We start from the raw sequence: 21258 nt of genomic DNA, 5'->3' as shown, positions 1-21258 counted from the left end.
TTAGGTAAACTAATATTCTGGAGGTAAAATAGTTCAGAAGCAAAAATATGATATACCCATATGAGGAGTGGAATCTTATAAAAAAGGAGAAGTACAATACTATTTGTCTCCATTTACTTAACAGATTATATATCCTATACTATATATAAAAATAAATTGTTCCTATCTTCTTAATTAAAAATTGTATATCCTGTATTCACAAATAATAGGGTGCTATATTGTGTTCATCACAACAGTAGTACCTAGTTGGTTGTATTGGACCACGACTATGTAAAATAATCCAAGAAACAAAAACAAACGTAGTTTAAGGTCATGGGTCAACTGTTTAATTATTGACGTATGTATAAAAATGTTCAATAATCAATAACAATCCGGAAAGAGAAGTGTGGATAACATGACTGGATGTTGAATGACTATTATTAGGTGGAGAGTCCAGAGTCGACACCCGTGACAACCTTCTCTCTTTGTCTCTCAGCTTTATAAGGTCTTACGTTTCATTTTTCATGCATATATGTATAAGGTTGTATACATATAATGTTATAATGTTATGATATCCTTCGTTCTGTTTATTTATTTCTTCATCTTTTCTGACTATGAACTTGTTCGCGTTGCTTTTGTTCCCATGCCTGTGCAGCAAATATATTATTAGATGTTACCAAAAAAATATGTTTTCTTTTTATTTCTAATTCTACCTAATTAAAATCCTCATAAATTTTCATTTGACTATGAATAGAGCAAATAACGAAGATTTTTTTTTTTCGTTTTGTGTTTGGTTATTGCCGGCACCGTGAAAGAGTTTTTTTCTCCTTAAATCTACATCCTAGTTTCTTTGGACTACCAAAGTCCTTTATAAATTATTACATTTAAGATATGTAGTGGATGTGATATCTGATTTCTCTAAGTTACGATGAAACTGAAGTTATAATTCTACCATCATTAGTATTTTTTAGTGGACTGTTTAGAAAGGTAAAAGAAACTCACGTTTTAGAAAAAAGAGGAAAACAACCTATTAAATATTTTTAATCATTTTTACGCCCCCCCCCCCCCCCCCCCCCCCCCCCCCCCCCCCCCAACAAAAACTCCGAGATTTATATACATCTCTTTTCCGTAACCTGTTCAACTTGATTTTTTGTATCTTTATCTAATTCTTTGTTCACAGCAAGAGTCTCTTATCCTTTGTTTTTGTAATCAATTTGGCTAAGAAGACTTAACTTAAAAAAGACTTATCTATAAATACCCCATTCACTTTCTTTCCCACGAAACTATAATAACAAACATCACATATGTTACATATAATCAACACACGCATACACAAAACACAAATATATAAGATGTCTTGTAATAACAGAGAATTATTAATCGGCAACAAAGTCGTAGTTACACTTGTATTTCTCTTATGTTTGGTTCACTCATCAGAATCACTTCGGCCATTGTTTGCATGCGACCCGGCAAATGAGTTAACCCGGACACTCCGGTTCTGTCAGGTCAATCTACCGGTCCGCGTGAGGGTTCAAGACTTGATTGGACGGCTCACCTTGCAGGAGAAGATCCGCCTCCTCGTCAACAATGCCGCCGCTGTGCCACGCCTCGGTATTGGAGGCTATGAGTGGTGGTCCGAGGCTCTCCACGGCGTTTCTGACGTTGGTCCCGGAGCTAAGTTCGGTGGTGCGTTTCCCGGTGCCACCAGCTTTCCTCAGGTCATCACCACCGCAGCTTCTTTCAACCAGTCTCTATGGGAGGAGATAGGATGGGTGAGAATAAACTAGGAATATTATTTAAATTATTAATATTTTATATTATGTATATTATAGAATATACATTTTAGAAAAATGAGAATTATAAATTTTGTGAGTTCTTTACGTGAAAAAACGACATTGACACTTTTTCACAAAAAAAAACGACATTGACATCGCCATCGTAGCTTGCAGTACACTAGAGTATGATTAGCGGGATGCTCTATATTCGTGTATTTTATCTATTTCCTTGAAATTTATAATTCAGATGATTTTTATCAGACTACGACATGAATATAAGTCAGACATGTACTGTATGCTAGAAAAATGGATAGATATGATTATGTTCCTTACAGGTTTCATACATTATACGCCATGGATAATACGTAATATATATGTTACACTGTCTGCGATATTTAGTAAGTAGTACGATTATGGGCAAGTTAGCTATAACCACCAGTGAATAAAAAATATATTTTATATACGGACTGGAGAATATATATTTCTTTTCAACAAAAACAAAGGTGTATGAAGAAATATACTAATTAGAATTGTCATGGGGTTTTTTTTTTTGAACAACGAATTGGCATGGTTTAAAATAAATAAAAGGTGGTGTCCGATGAGGCAAGAGCTATGTACAACGGAGGCGTTGCCGGTTTGACGTATTGGAGCCCAAATGTGAATATACTGAGGGACCCACGGTGGGGCCGAAGCCAGGAAACTCCAGGAGAAGATCCTGTTGTCGTCGGAAAATACGCCGCCAGCTACGTCCGGGGACTTCAGGGAAACGGCCCCAGCCGCCTCAAAGTCGCTGCATGTTGCAAGCATTACACTGCTTATGATCTTGATAACTGGAATGGCGTCGACCGTTTCCATTTCAACGCAAAGGTAACCTTAAAGACATTTGTATATATTTATATCTAACAATATTCATGTGCGTTTTGAAGTTTTGACTTAATGTTTAATTTTCAATTTTGTAATTGATAAGAATTTAGAAAGAAGTGTTTAATTTTGCTTCTTTGTTGGTCAAAGAAAGCCAAACTTCTTCTTTTTTTTTGATCAAAAAGAAAAAAAGAAAGCCAAACTTCTTAAAATTAGTATTTCAGTGTCTGGAAATAAAAGAGTACCGTAAGTCTCTGTTTTTCTTGCATCTTATTGGTTTTAAGTTAATAGTGTTTCAGTGTTTCTGTTTAGAAAAAATAGAAAAGATGAAAATAAATTGTATTTCTGCTGAAACATATAAGTTTATAGCTCCACGTTACCACTTATAAGATGCGACTGGATTCGTTTTCTTGCAAGGCTTATCGTCTTTTATCTCGTTTCATGTTCAGATTCGTTCAGTTCCGAATATAGATCATATCTACGGAACTATAAATAACTAACGACTAACGATTGACAAAAAAAAACACTTGCCTAACATTATATACCAGCTAATAAGCCAATAGGCAGCGTGACTTTGAGCGATGTGGCATATGCGTAGTCTTATGTTACAGTAGTTGAGAATCTTATCCTTATTGGTCATGTGGACCTAGGACAAACCTACTTGTCTTTTATCTTGTTCTTCAAATTAATATATACTTTAAATTATATCATACCAAAATAAAAGATTCGTTTCTTTAGCTAATAAACTCAAAACATAATATAATCTAAAAGAAAACTCATGAATGATGTGTATAACTTGAGGTATATAATATGTTTATGTTAATATAGATAGCTAATAGGTAAGTTATTAGGTTTAGTTATTTAATAAGTTTATGACGGATATAGGTCACCCAACAAGATTTAGAAGACACATACAATGTACCATTCAGAGCTTGTGTTTACGACGGAAATGTCGCGAGTGTTATGTGTTCGTACAATCAAGTCAATGGAAAGCCAACTTGTGCTGATGAAAATCTCTTAAAGAACACTATTCGCGGTCAGTGGCAACTCAACGGGTAAGATCAATAGTTATCATAGTCAATGATTCAAATTCATTTGATAACTTCTCACACATCAGCTGAATATCACTGCATGAAGGTACATTGTATCAGATTGTGACTCCGTCGATGTTTTCTTCAATCAGCAACACTACACGGCAACTCCGGAAGAAGCCGCTGCTGCCTCAATTAAAGCTGGTACGTTATTTTTCCACCGTTGATGTTAAAATTCAGTGACCTCTTGGGGACATAAATAATTTAGTAGAAGTTTTCATAATACTTTTATAACAATTTAGTAGTCTATATTCATATATATATATATATATATATATTAAATTAAACAAATTTGGGGGTTCAAGACCAATGTTTATGTGTCTAGAACCGGTTATGTGCACACAATGATTGTTGATCATTTTGATAAAGAAACATCATGTCGTTTTGTAGGTTTGGATTTGGATTGTGGGCCGTTTTTGGCAATCTTCACTGAAGGAGCTGTGAAGCAAGGATTGTTGACAGAGAACGACATTAATTTAGCACTTACCAATACTATAACGGTCCAGATGAGGCTTGGTATGTTTGATGGTAATCTTGGCCCTTACGCTAATCTTGGCCCTAAAGATGTTTGTACTCCAATCCATCAACATTTAGCCCTTGAAGCGGCTCATCAAGGAATTGTTCTTCTCAAAAACGATGGCCGCTCTCTTCCACTCTCTCCTAGGCGCCACCGTACCGTTGCCGTGATTGGACCTAACTCTGATGTCACTGAGACCATGATCGGAAACTATGCAGGTTGTTAAGATAATTCATTTTAAAGCAATACTATTATCAGTTACATAATACTAACATTGTTTTATTACAATTTTTGTTTTGTAAGGGAAAGCTTGCGCTTATACGACACCATTACAAGGAATCTCAAGATACGCGAGGACACTTCACCAAGCTGGTTGTTCTGGCGTGGCTTGTGCAGGAAACCAAGGGTTTGGTGCAGCGGAGATGGCGGCACGTGAAGCAGACGCAACGGTTCTTGTGATGGGATTGGACCAGTCCATAGAGGCAGAGACAAGAGATCGAACCGGACTGCTCTTACCGGGTTACCAACAAGACCTTGTGACCCGTGTGGCTCAAGCTTCTAAAGGTCCTATCGTTCTAGTTCTTATGAGTGGTGGACCCATTGATGTATCATTCGCTAAAAACAATCCACGTGTCGCTGCCATTATTTGGGCCGGGTATCCGGGTCAAGCCGGTGGAGCTGCCATTGCTGATATCATCTTTGGTGCTGTTAACCCTGGTACATTCTTGATCTAGTTTTTTTTTGGGTTTTACTTAGCATCATTTAGAATCACATATCCAATATTGAAATCATAATTAATTATCAAGATATATTGAATATTTTATGTATCTTATGATAGGAGGAAAACTACCAATGACATGGTATCCACAAGACTATGTGGTAAAAGTTCCAATGACGTTAATGGCCATGAGAGCATCTGGAGATTACCCAGGAAGGACCTACAGATTCTATAAAGGTCCAGTGGTATTTCCATTTGGGTTCGGTTTAAGTTACACTACCTTCACTCACAGTTTAGCCCAAAACCCACTAGCCCAATTATCAGTTTCACCTTACAAACTCAACTCTGCCATTTTCAACTCCTCATCTAACTCCATCAAAGTGTCTCATGCCAACTGCGAAACGTTTCCAAAAATGCCTATCCATGTTGAAGTATCAAACACAGGTGAATTCGACGGAACACACACGGTGTTCGTCTTTGCTGAGCCGCCGAGAAACGGGATAAAAGGACTAGGTGTGAACAAACAATTGATAGCGTTTGAGAAGGTTCATGTCACGGCAGGTGCAAAACGGACTGTTCAAGTCGATGTTGATGCTTGCAAGCATCTTGGTGTAGTGGATGAGTATGGTAAGAGGAGAATCCCAATGGGTGAACATAAGTTACACATTGGTGACCTTAAACATACCATTTTGGTCCAACCGCAACTTTGACGGAGGCATATAGAAAGAAAGCAACAAATAAGGAGAACCTCTTAGCAAAGTGTCTCCCTCTTTTTTAGTATATTATAAACTGTTGAAATTACTAGAGAAAAGTTTCAATCTGTATCAGAAGCACCAAAGGTCGCTTCTTGAATTTGCATTTTTCTTGAATTTTCGTGTCTAAATTGCCAAAGATATTGTAACTTGTGGCTCCCAAAAATATAAAAGGAGCCCTTGCAAGAAGCTGAAAACTGAAGAAAAATGAAATAAATGACAAATCTGATACATGCCATATTTATATTTCTCTCAATCTTTTTCTGGTTGTTTTACTTTTATGCATGGAGTTATGGAATCTTGTATATAACATGCATTGATAATAAGCTTGGAGAGAGTGATATTATTTGTAAAATGTTGAAAGTAAAGAAAAAAAAGAAAAATGATAAATTTAATATATACAGAAAATGAAGATAAATGACTATAAATTTAATATATACAAAATTATATTTCAGAATAGTAATTTAAGTGGACTGTATATTAAGTGCAGACTTAATCATTCAAAAAAAAATGATTATAAGTGAAACACACATTTAAAGCTGTTTAATTTCCAACCGTTGGATCTTCCATTTCCCTCCAAAAAGATCAGCTCATATGACCTTTTCCTCAGAAACAGAGGAAAAAGAAAAAAAACAGAGGAGACGTTTCAATGGCGGATCTAAAGAACCTCTTCCTCATCACGAAACACCAGATTTTTCTAACTTCACTCTTCTTCCTCTCCCTCTTCCTCCTCTCCTCTTCCCTTCTCCCAGTTCTCTCTCCCTCGCTGATCGTCTCCAGCTTCACCTCTCGTCTTCTCACAGCCGCTAACTTCTTCTCCTCACCTTCTCCCACTTCAGCTTCTTCAGACAAAGCCACGCTATACTCTGTTTCCCCGAGAAGAATCCGAGTCAAGAACGAGTCCAACAGGATAGAACTAACTTCTTGCGACATATTCGACGGAAGCTGGGTCTCCGACGATACTAAACCGGTTTACTCTCCCGGTTACTGCCCTTTCGTTGAAGATAAGTTTAACTGCTTCAAGAACGGTCGACCCGACTCGGGCTTTCTCCGTTATCGTTGGCAGCCTCACGGATGCTCGATTCCAAGGTCGGTTTCTTGATTCCAAAGTTAAATTACGATTCTGCCCTTCCCTTTGCGACTCATGTTTTGTTATTGAGTGTGTGTGTGTGTAGGTTCGATGGGAAGAAGATGCTGAAGATTTTGAGAGGGAAGAGGCTTGTCTTCGTTGGAGATTCGTTGAATAGAAACATGTGGGAGTCTCTGGTTTGCTCACTTAGGTCAGCGTTGGAAGACAAGAACAGAGTTTCGAAGGTTTCTTGGAGAAGAAGTAACCTTCGAAACGAAGGGTTTTATGGTTTTAGATTCAAAGTAAGTAATGTCAGCTCTCTGTTATGGTTTTGGATTAGTTGATAGAGTTTATGTTTTTGTGGTGAAGGACTTTGGATGCTCTGTAGACTTCATCAAGTCACCGTTCCTCGTTCAAGAATCAGAGGTTTTAGATGGTTACGGCAAGAGGAAAGAGACGTTGAGGCTTGACGTGATCCAAGGATCGATCAAGAAGATATACAAAGACGCAGATGTTATTGTGTTCAACACTGGTCACTGGTGGACTCACCAGAAAACATATGAAGGGTATGAACAACATAAGGTTAACTTTCTTTCTATTTTTGTTCTTTTGATTCATGTTTTGAATTTACAGGAAAGATTATTTCCAGGAAGGGAATCGAGTTTACGAGAAGTTAGGAGTGAAAGAAGCTTACACGAAAGCTCTTCATACGTGGGCTGATTGGGTTGATTCCTATATTAACATGACAAAAACTAGAGTCTTCTTCGTTGGCTACTCCTCTTCACATTTTAGGTGAGTTTAGTTTCTTGGATTCCAAGCAATCTCTGTTTTACTTTTGACTTCAAAAAGGGGGATGAAACAAGGTTTAGGGTTTAAGTGTGTGGAAGAGTTTTATTTTAGCTCAAGCAACCTTGCTTTTTATTTAGGGTTTAGTGTGTGGAAGAGTTTAATTTTAGCTCAAGTAATCTTTGTTTAGGGTTTGGCTGCAGAAAAGGATGATGAAACAGGGTTTAGGGTTTAGTATGCGGAAGAGTTTTATTTTGTCTGAAGCAATCTCTCTTTTAAACTGTAGAAAAGGGGCGTGGAATGCAGGAGGGCAATGCGATGGAGAAACAAGACCGATACAGAACAAGACTTATACAGGAGGGTATCCATGGATGATGAAAGTGGTGGAATCAGTGATCTCGGACATGAAAACGCCTGTGTTTTACATGAACATCACGAAGATGACTTGGTATCGAACCGATGGTCACCCTTCGGTTTACAGACAGCCTGTGGAGGTCCGTGGAAGTTCTCCAGCAACCGGAGTGTTCCAAGATTGTAGCCATTGGTGTCTACCTGGAGTTCCAGACTCATGGAACCAGCTTCTTTATGCTACTCTGCTAGTTTCACATGGTTCCTTGCCTTACAAGTCACTTGGAACTCTCTTGTGAGATGGTTTGAATAAAGTTTAACTCCACTAACAAAAATAGCGACGGAATTAAATAGTTCTAGCTAGGTTTTTGTTTTGTTTTGTGTGTAAAAGAATATACCCTATTTCTTTCGGACGCATATTCGTTTGTATTAGTTTAGAGCACATACATTATTGTAGCTAGCGTACACTTGATTGGCAATGAGTTAAAGTTCCAGCTTGTGCCATGTGCACCTGTAGATACACATGATCGTGATGGGCTTCGCACCCATTCCGATTATACCAACATTTTCTCTCTTTTCCATTGGTAAATCGTGTGACCAGTATTTTTTTTAAACTAATCGTGTTAATAGTTTTGTGAGAAAATATCCTAGCTTGTTTTATCACTCTCTTCTTAACTTTTTTTGGTATAAATGTTAAATTTTATACCAAATTTTCATTTTTGACAGAAGTTACAAAGTAAACAAGTAGCAGAAAGAAAAAGAAAACTAATACAACAACAGAGGAGGAAGAAGAAGCGACTCCGAAAGATACAAGGACAATATCAAGCTAAACAAAAGGTTTGCTAGTTAAGGAAGAGTAGAGACTAGACCGGGACGCATTGCCACATGGATTTGAAGTCTTATGTATTATTGATAATACATGAGACCGCTCTCTTCTTAACTTATATACGTATAATCGTATTAGTTCATAGTAAACTACGATGTTTTACGTTGTGACAACGGTCCACGTTAACAAACCAAATTTCTTGATTTTATATCTTTGGACTTTCTCATTTGTGATTTGTTTTTGGAGGATTTATGAAAACGTATTGTTTTTGTTCGCAATTGTTTGTGTAAATATTTAAATTTTTACTAATTTGTATTTCTCTATAAAAATGTAAACCAAAGGAATCCATACTTTATGAATTTGAATGTTCTCAGCTTAAACATATCCGCATAAGTGTTAGTTTTGAAGGGTATACAATTAATGAAATCAGTAGGTCAAGTTGATCTTTATGTGTAAAAATGTCTTAGAATTCTGATCTCATCAACTGTATATATCCTGCAAAAGTTTTGTTCATGGTTGATCTTCGAGGGTATTTATTCCTGACGTGTAATTTCCCTACGGCTATAGTCTGTCGGTTCTCATAGCCGCTTTTACTACATGTGTTCTCACCTTGGGGACGCTTAAAAGACATGCTCCCTCCGTTTAGAAGATAGTTTTATTTCAATTTGTATGATGTGTTGGAACTTTCTATGCAAGACTATTAAAACAATTGATTAAAATATTAAAAGTTAATATGTAATTTTTTTCTTATTTGTTAAGAAGAATAATTATTAATTACTTTAATTATCTTTTTGTTGTAATCAAGTGATTTTTATTAAAAGTATTTTTTTTTATTAATTTATGTGTTTATACTAAAACAGTAAAACATCTTACAAAAAAAACAGAGAAAGTATTATTTAAGTTCTCATTTTAAGAATCATTAATTCAAAAGACCAATCATATCCTTTGTTCGTCACTAAAAAACATTATTAAGACAAAAAATGTGCTGCTCGCTATAGGTACGGAGTTCAAGTGTGTATATGATGATATAGTTAGATGCAGGACATGCCGATGAATGAAATAAGTAGGGTTATTGATTGCTCAATTGATCCTGCGGTCCTCTCACCAACTTACTTAAATCTGACCTTTTGACATAAGAGTGAATTGGTTCAATATCCTATAAGAATTTACACTGCAGGATCCTTATGGACCTTTTTTTCAATGGACCTGCATGTCCATTATAATAACTTACCTCTTTATACGTTTTATTAATATCAACGGACCCTTACCCGTGGACCCAACTTAAATATATAATTTTTTTTAATTAATATAGTATGAAATAATAACAAAAAATATTTTAATACATATTAGATTTTAAACCACGCTTTCGTATAGTTCATAATATATATAATATTTTGTCTATCAATATAGTTCAAAATAATGACAAAAAGTATTTTAATACATATGGTGAGCTTTTGTTAAAGTAGATGCATATATTAATACCATGATAATCTGTTTCAGAAAATTATAACAAAAGGTCACCATAAAAAAGAGGAAAAAGGTTTCTCAAAAAGGTCACCATATATTCCCTCTGAATTTAAAAGATTGATATTTAAGAACTTACACACCTATTAATACAAATAAAATACATACTTTTATTTATTATTTTTTGTTAGTTTTATTTGATTCTCAATAAAGTTCTACCATTCTTGAAGATTTTAATTTATGTTTTAGTTTTAAGAACAATGCATTAATTAAAAGTTGAACATCAATTCTTTGAATACAAGAAAGAAAAAACTAAAACATTAATTGTTTTTATATTAAATGAGTATAATGCTGAGATTTGCCTAAGATATTCTATTGTATTTTCAAATAGAATCTCATCCGTCTTGGAGTAGCTCCAGCGAGGGATTTCAAAACAAATAAACAACACCACCGTGCATAAACCTTAGACAAAATCCAATAGAGGTCATTTCCATGGTAATCCTTACGTAAGACAATTCCATGTTCGCTCTGACTTCCTTATAGCGCGTGTTCGACTGCAGTCAATACTCAGAAGAATTGTTTCTCTGAGTCATCTGAGGAAAAATGATGAGATGTTCGAACGTATGTTTTACAAATTTTTTTTGAGAAAATGTTTTACAATCAAGTAAATATATATCCCAAGCATATAATTCGTATCAAATTTGTGGTCGAATGATAAAAAAATGGATGTGAAATGTTAATATGTTTCAAGTTCGATCTACATGTTGTACAAAACTAAATCACAATTTCTTGATATTTATACAAATATAGCTTCGGCTTACTGCTCATTCAGTCATTTGTGTATCCAAAAAAATTTATTTGTCGGCTTCCTCGGGATATCTCTAGGTTAAACAAAAAAAAACATATAATCCAACACATCAGTAAATATTTTCAATGAAAATCGGTGAACATTTAATAGATATTGTTCGTGAGAGACAAAGGGACAAAAAGAATTTAGAGCAGTGCCTTAAATGGCAAAGCTTTTGGTCGTTGTTACTAAAGAGACTCGTGATATCTACGTGACTGGCTCGTATATAAATATAATGTCATTTTTTTGCCCTTCGTTTTCTACATTCAATATTCTCTGCATTTCAAAAAATAAACAGTTTAAAAAATATTTCAAAAGAGATACTTTTAGTTTTTCAATATATTTTTATTACATAATCGTAAACTATACATTTCAAAAAATTAATAGTAGCCGTTGAATTTTATTGGGTAAAAACTGTATGAAAAATTAATTATAAAATAATATATGAAAAAATTATAATATATTTTCTTAATATGTGTAAAAATTCCAAACATAAATTTTTATGTATAAAAGTATTTATTTATAATCTGTGATATCAAAGTTTATTTTTACTATGCGTATGAGCCCAACAGAGTGATTTTATTTTTCAAAGTTATAGAGTTTTTGTTTTAATATGACGAGAAAAATGAAAATAGAAATGTAACTATTCGATTAAACTATGGAAATAAGATATGATCTAGAATTTCACACATATTTTGTTATAAGTTTACAGTTTACATTCTAATATATATATATATATATATATATATATATATATATATATATATATATATATATATATATATATAGTAATATAGTATATATGAGCGTATATACTCGTATATATATTTTTTTCATGGTCCATACATATATGTACATAAAATCTATCACAGGGACATTTATTTCTACTTTATGTATTTTCATATGATTGAGCAAGCGGAGGGTCTCAGCTTTCATCTTATATTCTTATTAATTAACACAAACATAAGCATGGCCCAAAGTATGATTTAATTTTATTATGATTTAATTTTATGGTCATTGTATTTTAATGTTGTTTTAATTTGCTGACATTTCTCACGATTTTTTTTTTTTTTGAAAAAGGGCATTCAATTTAAAACAAAATACAAAATACAAGATATGATTTGTTAGATTACACAGTTTGGTAAAGTTAGACACATGAAGTAAGCAATGAAAGAGCTCTAAATCCTAAGGAGAACTTAGTGCAACTCTTAAGCATTACCAAAGTAAGGACGATACTTGGGTTCTTGGTTTAGGAACATCAATCCCCTAGCTTCCCTTTCCCACGAACATCTTCCAATCCATTTCTTGGTATTTTGGTGTGTGCTTGATCATCCTACCTTCTCTTGTGACACAAAGATTGCTGAAAACAATCTCATTTCTTGGTACATTTTTCAATAGTTAACCCTCATATATACACATTGTATTCACCTAATGGTCTTTTATACCTTCTTCCACGCCTTTATCGTTTGTTTCCAAGTCTGTAAGCTGAGCTGCTAAAGAAAGAACCAATGGAAGAAAAAAAGATCGGATAAATATAGCAAGACGCACGATTAGCATCAAACTAAAGTATTAGTAGTACAATGGACCAAAAGCTCATGAAAGTGGTTGGAATCCACCTACCTTCTGGATGGTACCGGAATTAACCGATCCATATATGACTATTTTTCAACAATCAAACCAACAAACAGTTATATATGGCCAGGCCTACCACAAATCAATACATGCCCGCTTGTGAATATGGTCCAAGATCTTCCACATAAACGTCTCATATTAACAGTCATTGCCTTCGACTCTACTATTCATAAGACGTGTTCGTTTGATTGACTCACGTTCTTTTCATACGAATTGAAGTTGCACTAATGTTCTTTTCCCTACCATTTCTTATTTGAATCCGTATAAGCAGTCTTATAATTGTACCTTGCTCTTCAATAGAAAGTGTATATACACTAATTTGTTAATTATACCCTTGAACTCTATTTAACTTAATTTAATACCTCTTGAGGAGATTTGTACTTAGCGATCAAGATACACTCATTAAATGCATATACAAGTTGGTATATATGTGTACAGCTACATTACATTTACATGTATATATATGCAAGTACGTATGTAGGTATAAACAGTATACATAGTAATAACTATCTTGTAAGGCACGACTAAAAGGGTGGAGAGAGCGGCCAAATGTTAGAAGGAGCTGTACGTGGAGTGTCTATTGTGCGATGGTTTTGAGGTTGGACACAATACATAACTTTTAATCTGCAACGTGGTTTCATTCATTCACCTATCCCACGTCGTTTTCAAACCTTAAATCTCATTTTTCCCTTTTGTCCCCTCTCTCTATATTAATCTCCTGGATGGTTTCTTCTATTCACTCGTCACCTTTTCTCGTGTAGCTCACCCAAGGGTCCAAAAAGTGTCTTTTTAATTATTTCTCCTTTCTCGTTTTTGAGAGAAGAGATTGATAAGAGATGGGAAGGGCTCCGTGTTGTGAGAAAATAGGACTCAAGAGAGGGAGATGGACCGCCGAGGAAGATGAGACCCTAACTACCTATATTCAAATCAATGGTGAAGGTTCTTGGCGGTCTTTGCCTAAGAAAGCTGGTATGTGTATTTTTAAATATCCACATTTTATCCGCTAATTAATTCTTATCTGATCCATATATATATATATATATATATATATATATATATATATATATATATATATATTATAGCCGGTGTTTAAATCTCAACATTCTAAAAACAACTGAGTTTTTCACATTGTTATACAAGCTACTGACCACGACGTTTCTTGCTTCAGTTTTACGAGTTTCTTGCAAATATAATAGAAATGGAACTACGTTGTTCATGCATGGAAAAGTGGAAATGTATCAATTGATTAAGAAAAATTGTGATTTATATATTTGATTGTAAATTCTAATATGCATAGTCTAACAATAATTATAAAAATGTGAAGGATTGCTGAGATGTGGCAAGAGCTGTAGATTAAGGTGGATAAACTATTTGAGAATGGACTTGAAAAGAGGAAATATTACGGCCGAGGAAGATAACACAATCGTCAAGTTGCATTCCCTTCTTGGCAATAGGTAACTGATAAACCAATTTTATTTCGCGTCTCGTTGTTCACAGATTTACAAATCACAATTTGTACCTAAATCAGAATTTCGTGTGACAACTTAGAACATGTCCATTTAGGAATTCTCAATAGATATCTCAACAAATATAAAATAATAAAATATTCCATGAGAACCTACAAATATATGTGTCAATCTTTTAAGTAGTCTACTTCTTTTGTTTAGAGTTAAAATTAATTATAAAATCAAATTGCATAAAAATAATATATTATATTCTTTAAAATTTGAGACCTTCTTCACATTTAAAATAGTCAGATAAGACACCGATCCAACTGTTAAAAAAAAAACAAAATTCGGAAAAAACAGTGTGATCAAATATACTGTTTTGATCTTGTGACCTTTGTTTTACTGACATCATATATTTATTACATTATATTAATTTAATAAAAACAACTTAAATAAAAAAAAATTAGATCAACTTGTAACGGCTTTAAGACACAACTAAAAATAGTCTTTAAATACCTAACAAAATTGGATGGAGTTTTAAAAATAGAGCAGAGAAATAAAAAATTAAAGAACAAAGACTGAAAAAGTAAGAAACGTTTGAAGCTAAGAGCATGTACAATGGTGGATTATAGCAAATCCTTAGCTATGATCCTTAGCACTTTATCATTAAACAAACATTAAAAAATGGTGCACAGTTAAGAAAAGTTAAGAATGAATCCTTAACTAAGGATTAAAAGGATGAAATCCTTAATGTGTTGGCGCTGTCTCATTGGTTTGAGATTATTAATTTTTTTTTTAACTCTAACCATGATTCTTAAACCTGATTAGTAATTTTATTTTTAACTCTAACCATGATTCTTAAACCTGATTAGTAATTTTTTTTAACTATAACCATGATTCTTAAATCTGATTAGTAATTCTTTTTAAACTCTAACCATGATTCTTAAACCTGCTTAGTTTGAAAATTTGTGGACATAGGTACATTAATGTTTGAAAACGATCTTGGTTTCATGCGATTTGGGATTATCTTCTTCTCTTATTTTGAAAGAGTCAATCTATTAAGGTTTCAAAACGATTTGTGTTTGAATTGATTTGGGAAAGTCTTCGTTTGTAGTTAGTGTTTGAAAACGATTTTTGTTTGTAGTTCAAAGAGGGTTGTGTTGTGTTGTGTTGTTAAGATTTCGACTCTGTGATTCATTACGATTGGAGTGTTGTGTTCTTCAGATTGTTTACCCAGAAGTACTATCTTCTTCTCATAGATTAGTATTACTAATGTGTGCTCTGTGAATTATTTAATGTTGTGAATTCTTTACGGTTTCAGATTCTTTTCAGATTGTTTATAAGTCATATTCTTTAATGTTGTGAATGTATAGGAGAACAAGTTCGATTGTATAGGAGAACAAGTTGATTACTTTTGATGTCTAATTTCTATCTTGTAAATCTCTTTCAGGTGAAGGAAACATGGAACAAGATTATATCTAAGGACTCCTAATTAGATATACCATTGGACAAACATTTTTTATTAGAATTCTTAACTATTCAAACAAAAAAAAAATTACTAAAATAATGCTAAGGACTCCAATGGTGGTATCGGCTAATCCCCTTACATGCAAGTGTCTCTCTGGGTATAGATTGCTCTTGTAGCAGTCCAACCTTTTTCCAATACAAAAATCAAATTAATCCATCCATAGAAAAAACCTATATATCACTTTTTGTCAATCAAAAGCATTGACATTATTATGTTGCTATAGATCTATTTAAATTGATTTGGCTCATGTCTGTACGGCCATGATTTTTACTGTTTCAGAGGTTAATCTTTTTGCCCAACCTCTTATTAAAAAAATAATTATACACACACATAACTAACAATAAACATTATAACATTATATATCTATTATTAGTTGAAAAAATTATATCATCTATATTGTCAAGAAAAAATGTTCTGAGTTAACAAAAAGCCGATGGAATAATTATATAATTGATTTTGTCTAAATTTATATTTTGCCACTCTCATGTTTGTGTTTTGTGCCTAAACCTTTTATTTTTGTGTGTAGATGGTCGCTTATTGCAACACATCTACCAGGAAGAACAGACAACGAAATTAAAAACTATTGGAACTCACATCTCAGCCGCAAAATCTACGCTTTCACTTCCCCCCGCAGATATGAGCACGGTCCAAACATCAATGATTTTGTTCTGAATAAATCTTCTTCTTCGTCTTCTTGTTCTTCCTCGGGAGCCAATAACACGAACAAGACCAAGAAGAAGAAAGGAAGAACTAGTAGGTCGTCCATGAAGAAACACAAGCAAATGTTGACGGCCTCGCAATGTTTCCCACAACCGAAAGAGCTAGATAGTGAGGTTAGCGAGGAAGGGCACAACGGTAATTTCGAAGGAAAGGCTTTGGAGCCTTATGAGTGGTTGGATGGTGAGATAGAGCGGCTCATGAGTAGTTTCGTCTGGGAATGTACTAGTGAAGAGGTTGTGAATGAAGTGAATGATGCTGACTCTGGTCAGAACAAGGTGTGTGAGAGTGGGGACAATAGTAGTTGTTATGTGAGTTTGTTTGAGGAAGAACATGGAAAGCTTGGTAACCTAGAGGTTGATCATGACATGAATGTTGAAAAGGAAAGAGAGGGGAGTGGTTTGAGTTCGAATTCAAATTCAAATGAAAATGGTGATAAAAATTGGTGGGTTGGTCTATGTGATTCTTTGGAAGTTGGATTTGGGATTGATGATGAGTTACTTGGTTGGGAGTTTCAAAGTAGTGTACCTTGTCAAAGTGATGATCTCTGGGATCTCTCAGATTTTGGAGAAATACCGCAAGGGGATCGCATATGAGAAGGTCTATTAACCTGATAAAGCATCGATCTTCTGATTGATAAGTATAGTGTTTCGTTTGGAGTGGAGCTTAAGGTTATTCATTAGCTTATTGAAGTGTGTTAAGCGAGTTAATTAGGATAATATATAGCCCTAGTTTAGACCAGTTGAAGCACATTATGTTTTTTTAATCGTGATTTTCTACACTGTTTTGTTGTGTTATTTAAATTATTTAAAGCATATTATGGATTGATAATTCAAGATAACATACAAAAGCTCTATCTTATTAAGGCATTTCCAATCACACTCCATTTTTAGCAAAAAAAAATCTCACTCCATTCTTTAGGAGTAAATTTTTAGAGTAAATGGAGTAATCCTAGCTATTACTTCATTTTAGAGTTGAATTTTTATTTATAGAGTCTTTAAATCTTAAATATTTATATTCCATACATTTTTCTCATTTTTAGTTAAAACTTTAATATATAAAAATAATACAATAGCATGAAAATATGATTATATTTAATAATTTAAATATTGATGGATAAACTAATAAAAATACCAAAACTAAACATAAAATATAAAATAAATAAAATAAGTGATATAATAATCTAGTAAATCATTTTTGAGCCTCCAAGATCGGTGAAGTATTGTCCAAACAATAAAAATGACTAATTTAAAAATTTTCTTGCTCGATTTAGAAAAGTCAAAAGTAAGGAAACTCATTATTTATTATAAAATGCATTAGTTGACCATTTGTGGAAAAAAAATTCTAATGTTCATTATAGAACCAAAATATGCTATCTTATATATATTTATGGTTATTGTACTTTTTAAAAATAAATTTTTAATTTAAATAAATTATATTTTATGGAAGTTTTATAAACAGAAATAGATAGTTGGGGTTAATTTTTAATTTTATATAAGTATATATTACTAACAATTATTCATTTAATAAAAGTGAAATTATTTTTAGAATATTCTTTTGGAGTAAAAAAATAGAATAATACATTGGAGTAAAATTTAACTCTATTTTGGTGTTACACCATTTTAGAATAAAAAATGTAATAATACATTGGAGATGCTCTTATGAGCCATGCAAAATCATATTATTAATATATGGTCTGAATCCCTTATCTACCTTGTAAAAACTCTTACCACTCGACACTCGTGTCATCTCTTTGGTTTTTTTTTTTTTTACAGCATCTCTTTGGTTGTTTGTTTTCTTTCTCTATATAATTAACCCATCATTAGTATCTCAAATGTGCATTAAATCTTTTTTTTACCTAAGATCATGATCATGCGAAAAGAAAACTTTCAGACTTGAAATCCAATAAGACCAGATAAATGGGTTCATTGTTGAATTATGTATACATACAAATGTACACTAGAGATCCTAGCCCAAAATAATGTGTCAAAAAAACTTTTCAACCAGAGAATCTAGACAGTCTTGAACCTGGTTGGTACAATTCTGTAACTTGGGCCGATCACCAATATTAGGACTTGACAATAGTAGGATCTTTATCCAACTTCGATCATTATTCCTTAGTCAGGATTTCAGTCATCTTCACGTCTACTCTTTGAAAGTTGCCATGTCACAAAGCAACAACGAAATGCAAATACGTTGATGTGTGGAGGCTTGCAAAAGACTCAAGCCCCACTATAACAACTGTCACATTGTCTTTTTATTGTTGAAAGATTCTCTTTTAATTTCCTCAAACCTACTTGCTGCTCCGTTTGCTCGTCGACACAACCGCTATGAGATGGCTCACAGTTAAACCGAGACCAGAGATATTACCGTAGTTTCCATGATCATTAAGATTACAATGACGCATTTGTCCCCGACATCTGCGTATTTTCGGTGCTTTATTACAAGACCTTCGGTTAAAAGATTAACGTGTAAGACCACCCATAATGGAAGTGTTAAAACTTGATTTTGAATACTTTGCAATGAGTTTATTGAAATGTTGTAGCTTATCTAGGTGGATTCAACATGGTTGTAACGTTTTAACATGTTGAAACATATTTTATGTGGGTCAGCGCAGTCACATGGCAAAAATTGGTTGGATATAAATGTTGGTCAGTCATGATGTGTTTTGGTTGTGCAGTTTTTTATTTTATTTTTATCACACCCAATAATCTAAACTCACTTATCATTTAATAAATTTTTTTAAGGAATAAAAATTATATCAAAATTCATGCTTTCTTATGATCTATAAATAGAGACTACTCTCATTTCATTTGGATACAATTTTTTTCTCATTATAATCAACTATTTTCTTATTTTATATCTCTTTTTGTTAAATGGATCCCAATAATAATTCTTTTAACATCCATAAATTTTTTTTTTTGTTTAACTACCAAAATTCCAACAAATTATGTTATTTTAGTTTTTAAGTTAATTAGAATCAAATTATTAATATGTAGTTATTATATTGTAAAAGATAAATATATGAATTAAAAATAGTAGGGTTGAGTGATGAGATTTTTAAAACAAATCATCGTAGAAGTTAAAAATAAAGTGAGTGTTGAATAAATTAGATGAAAGAAAAAAAAAATGATGTAAAATATTTAAAAAAGATATTAAAGGTGTTGAAAATGAAATGAGTGTTGAAACTTTTGTAGATGGTCTAACCGTTATCATTTTTTTATTCAGTTTTCACCGTTCATTTCTTTATTTATTTAAAGCACCTTTTTCGGTTGAAAGGAAAAAACAAATACATATTTTTAGAAAATCCTTGATAAAAAGAAGAACACTCCTCCTCTGAATGTGCTTCTTCTCTCTTTCTTTCTCACTCTCTCTTATCTTCTTACCTCTGTAGATTTCTGACAATGGAAGCAAACCAAGTATATGGTTTCTCTACACTTGTTGTTATTCTGCTACTGTCACTGACTTTGACAGTGACATCAACGGACGAGGTTGTTTCTTGTACAATGTGTTCTTCCTGCGACAATCCTTGTAATCCCGTCCCATCATATCCTCCTCCTCCGCCTCCTTCTCGTCCACCACCGTCACCATCTACTACCGCATGTCCTCCGCCTCCTTCTCCTCCCAGCTCCGGTGGTGGTGGCTCTTACTATTACCCTCCTCCTTCTCAGTCCGGTGGCGGAAAATACCCTCCTCCTTACGGTGACGGCGGTCAAGGTTACTACTATCCTCCACCTTATTCAGGAAACTATCCCACGCCGCCTCCGCCGAATCCCATCGTCCCTTATTTCCCGTTTTATTATCATACGACACCACCAGGTTCCGGTTCAGATCGGTTTATGGGTTCTAGTTCTATTATGTTTGCTCTTTTCGCCATGTTCCTCTGTTTAGTATAACGGTAAAATCGTCGGAGTTCGCCGGAAAATACGAAGAAGTCGGAACAATGTGGCAGATCGGTAGATCTACCATAGCCCTTTGAAGGTTGTAGACATAATTGATCATGAAAACCAGATGTTGGATCAAATGATTGATTATCTTTTACTTTCTTGAATCTGTATAACTCTTTTTCTTGAAAATTTGTATTTAAAAGTTTATTGCTAATTAATATTTTAATTACTCGATATTCAGAAATAAATAATTGTTACTATCTATGCTCTCTTTTCTTATAAACTGTATGAATGATTGGATAGTTGTTTTTCTAGTGGTTCACACTCAATTAGTTCATCTTAACGCTATTTTTGTCGGTTGAGCTTTAATTGCTCTTTGATTAACCACTTCCGTCGTCTTTTTATGACTAATAGAAGTATAGTCAAACAAATTACTGTAAGAATATTAAAATTAATCAGCTAAGTTCATGGCCAGTGGTATTTGTATATGTTTAATCATTGTATTAGTTTATAATATTTCACATTTGATTGGCGTTAAAACAGAATATATTACAATAACTGTGAAACCGCACCGTTGGAAATTCGAAGTACACATGCGAGAAAATCTTATAGCCAGCTTTACTCCAACACATATCTTTACGTATCGAAATAAATAATACGTTTCCCCTTTGTTTGGCTGACAACGGGACATTTATAACTACATCACCTTCGTTTTGACCTTATTAAATTAAGCAGTAAAACCTACAAAATAAATTTTAAAATATGAATACCATTATAATAAGATTTAAGAAAGATATTGTATAGGTAGTAAACTATAGTTCTAAAACCCCATTAATCCAAATAATAACATTTACACCAAAACAAACAAGAAGTTAGAATAAATATTCTGTTACAGAAAAAAAGTTAGAATAAATATTTTTGTATAGGTAGTGGCAATTAACCAAAAAGCAAATGATTGATGCAGTGAGACAAAGATCAATGGTCTGTCTCTACAATTATTGTGGTTTCTTGTT

At 33.5% G+C, this 21258-nt stretch overlaps 3 protein-coding genes and 1 pseudogene across 3 annotated transcripts; all 4 read left to right on the top strand.

The window, feature by feature from the left end:
* The first annotated feature begins 1251 nt into the window (after nucleotides 1-1251).
* LOC111200855 (beta-D-xylosidase 1) lies at nucleotides 1252-5939 on the top strand. Its single transcript, XM_022692281.2, has 7 exons — nucleotides 1252-1751; nucleotides 2343-2621; nucleotides 3501-3670; nucleotides 3753-3850; nucleotides 4097-4441; nucleotides 4527-4940; nucleotides 5062-5939. Exons 1-7 carry the CDS (start codon nucleotides 1284-1286, stop codon nucleotides 5649-5651), a joined length of 2364 nt encoding a protein of 787 aa, XP_022548002.2. The 5' UTR covers nucleotides 1252-1283; the 3' UTR covers nucleotides 5652-5939.
* Nucleotides 5940-6139: 200 nt separating this feature from the next.
* On the top strand, nucleotides 6140-9750 carry LOC111200466 (annotated as a pseudogene).
* Nucleotides 9751-13216: 3466 nt separating this feature from the next.
* Nucleotides 13217-17173, top strand: LOC106364001 (transcription factor MYB111). The gene is made up of 3 exons (XM_013803650.3): nucleotides 13217-13634; nucleotides 13990-14119; nucleotides 16168-17173. The coding sequence occupies exons 1-3, from the start codon at nucleotides 13502-13504 to the stop codon at nucleotides 16952-16954; spliced, it is 1050 nt and encodes a 349-aa protein (XP_013659104.2). The 5' UTR covers nucleotides 13217-13501; the 3' UTR covers nucleotides 16955-17173.
* A 2412-nt stretch (nucleotides 17174-19585) lies between these two features.
* Nucleotides 19586-20507, top strand: LOC106364002 (proline-rich antigen homolog). Its single transcript, XM_013803651.3, has one exon. It carries the CDS (start codon nucleotides 19763-19765, stop codon nucleotides 20252-20254), a length of 492 nt encoding a protein of 163 aa, XP_013659105.2. The 5' UTR covers nucleotides 19586-19762; the 3' UTR covers nucleotides 20255-20507.
* Nucleotides 20508-21258: the final 751 nt, after the last annotated feature.

Source organism: Brassica napus, chromosome A9 (genome assembly GCF_020379485.1).
Source record: "Brassica napus cultivar Da-Ae chromosome A9, Da-Ae, whole genome shotgun sequence".
Classification (NCBI taxonomy): Eukaryota; Viridiplantae; Streptophyta; class Magnoliopsida; order Brassicales; family Brassicaceae; genus Brassica; species Brassica napus.
The sequence above is the reverse complement of the archived record's forward strand: the minus strand, read 5'-3'. Positions and strand labels throughout refer to the sequence as shown.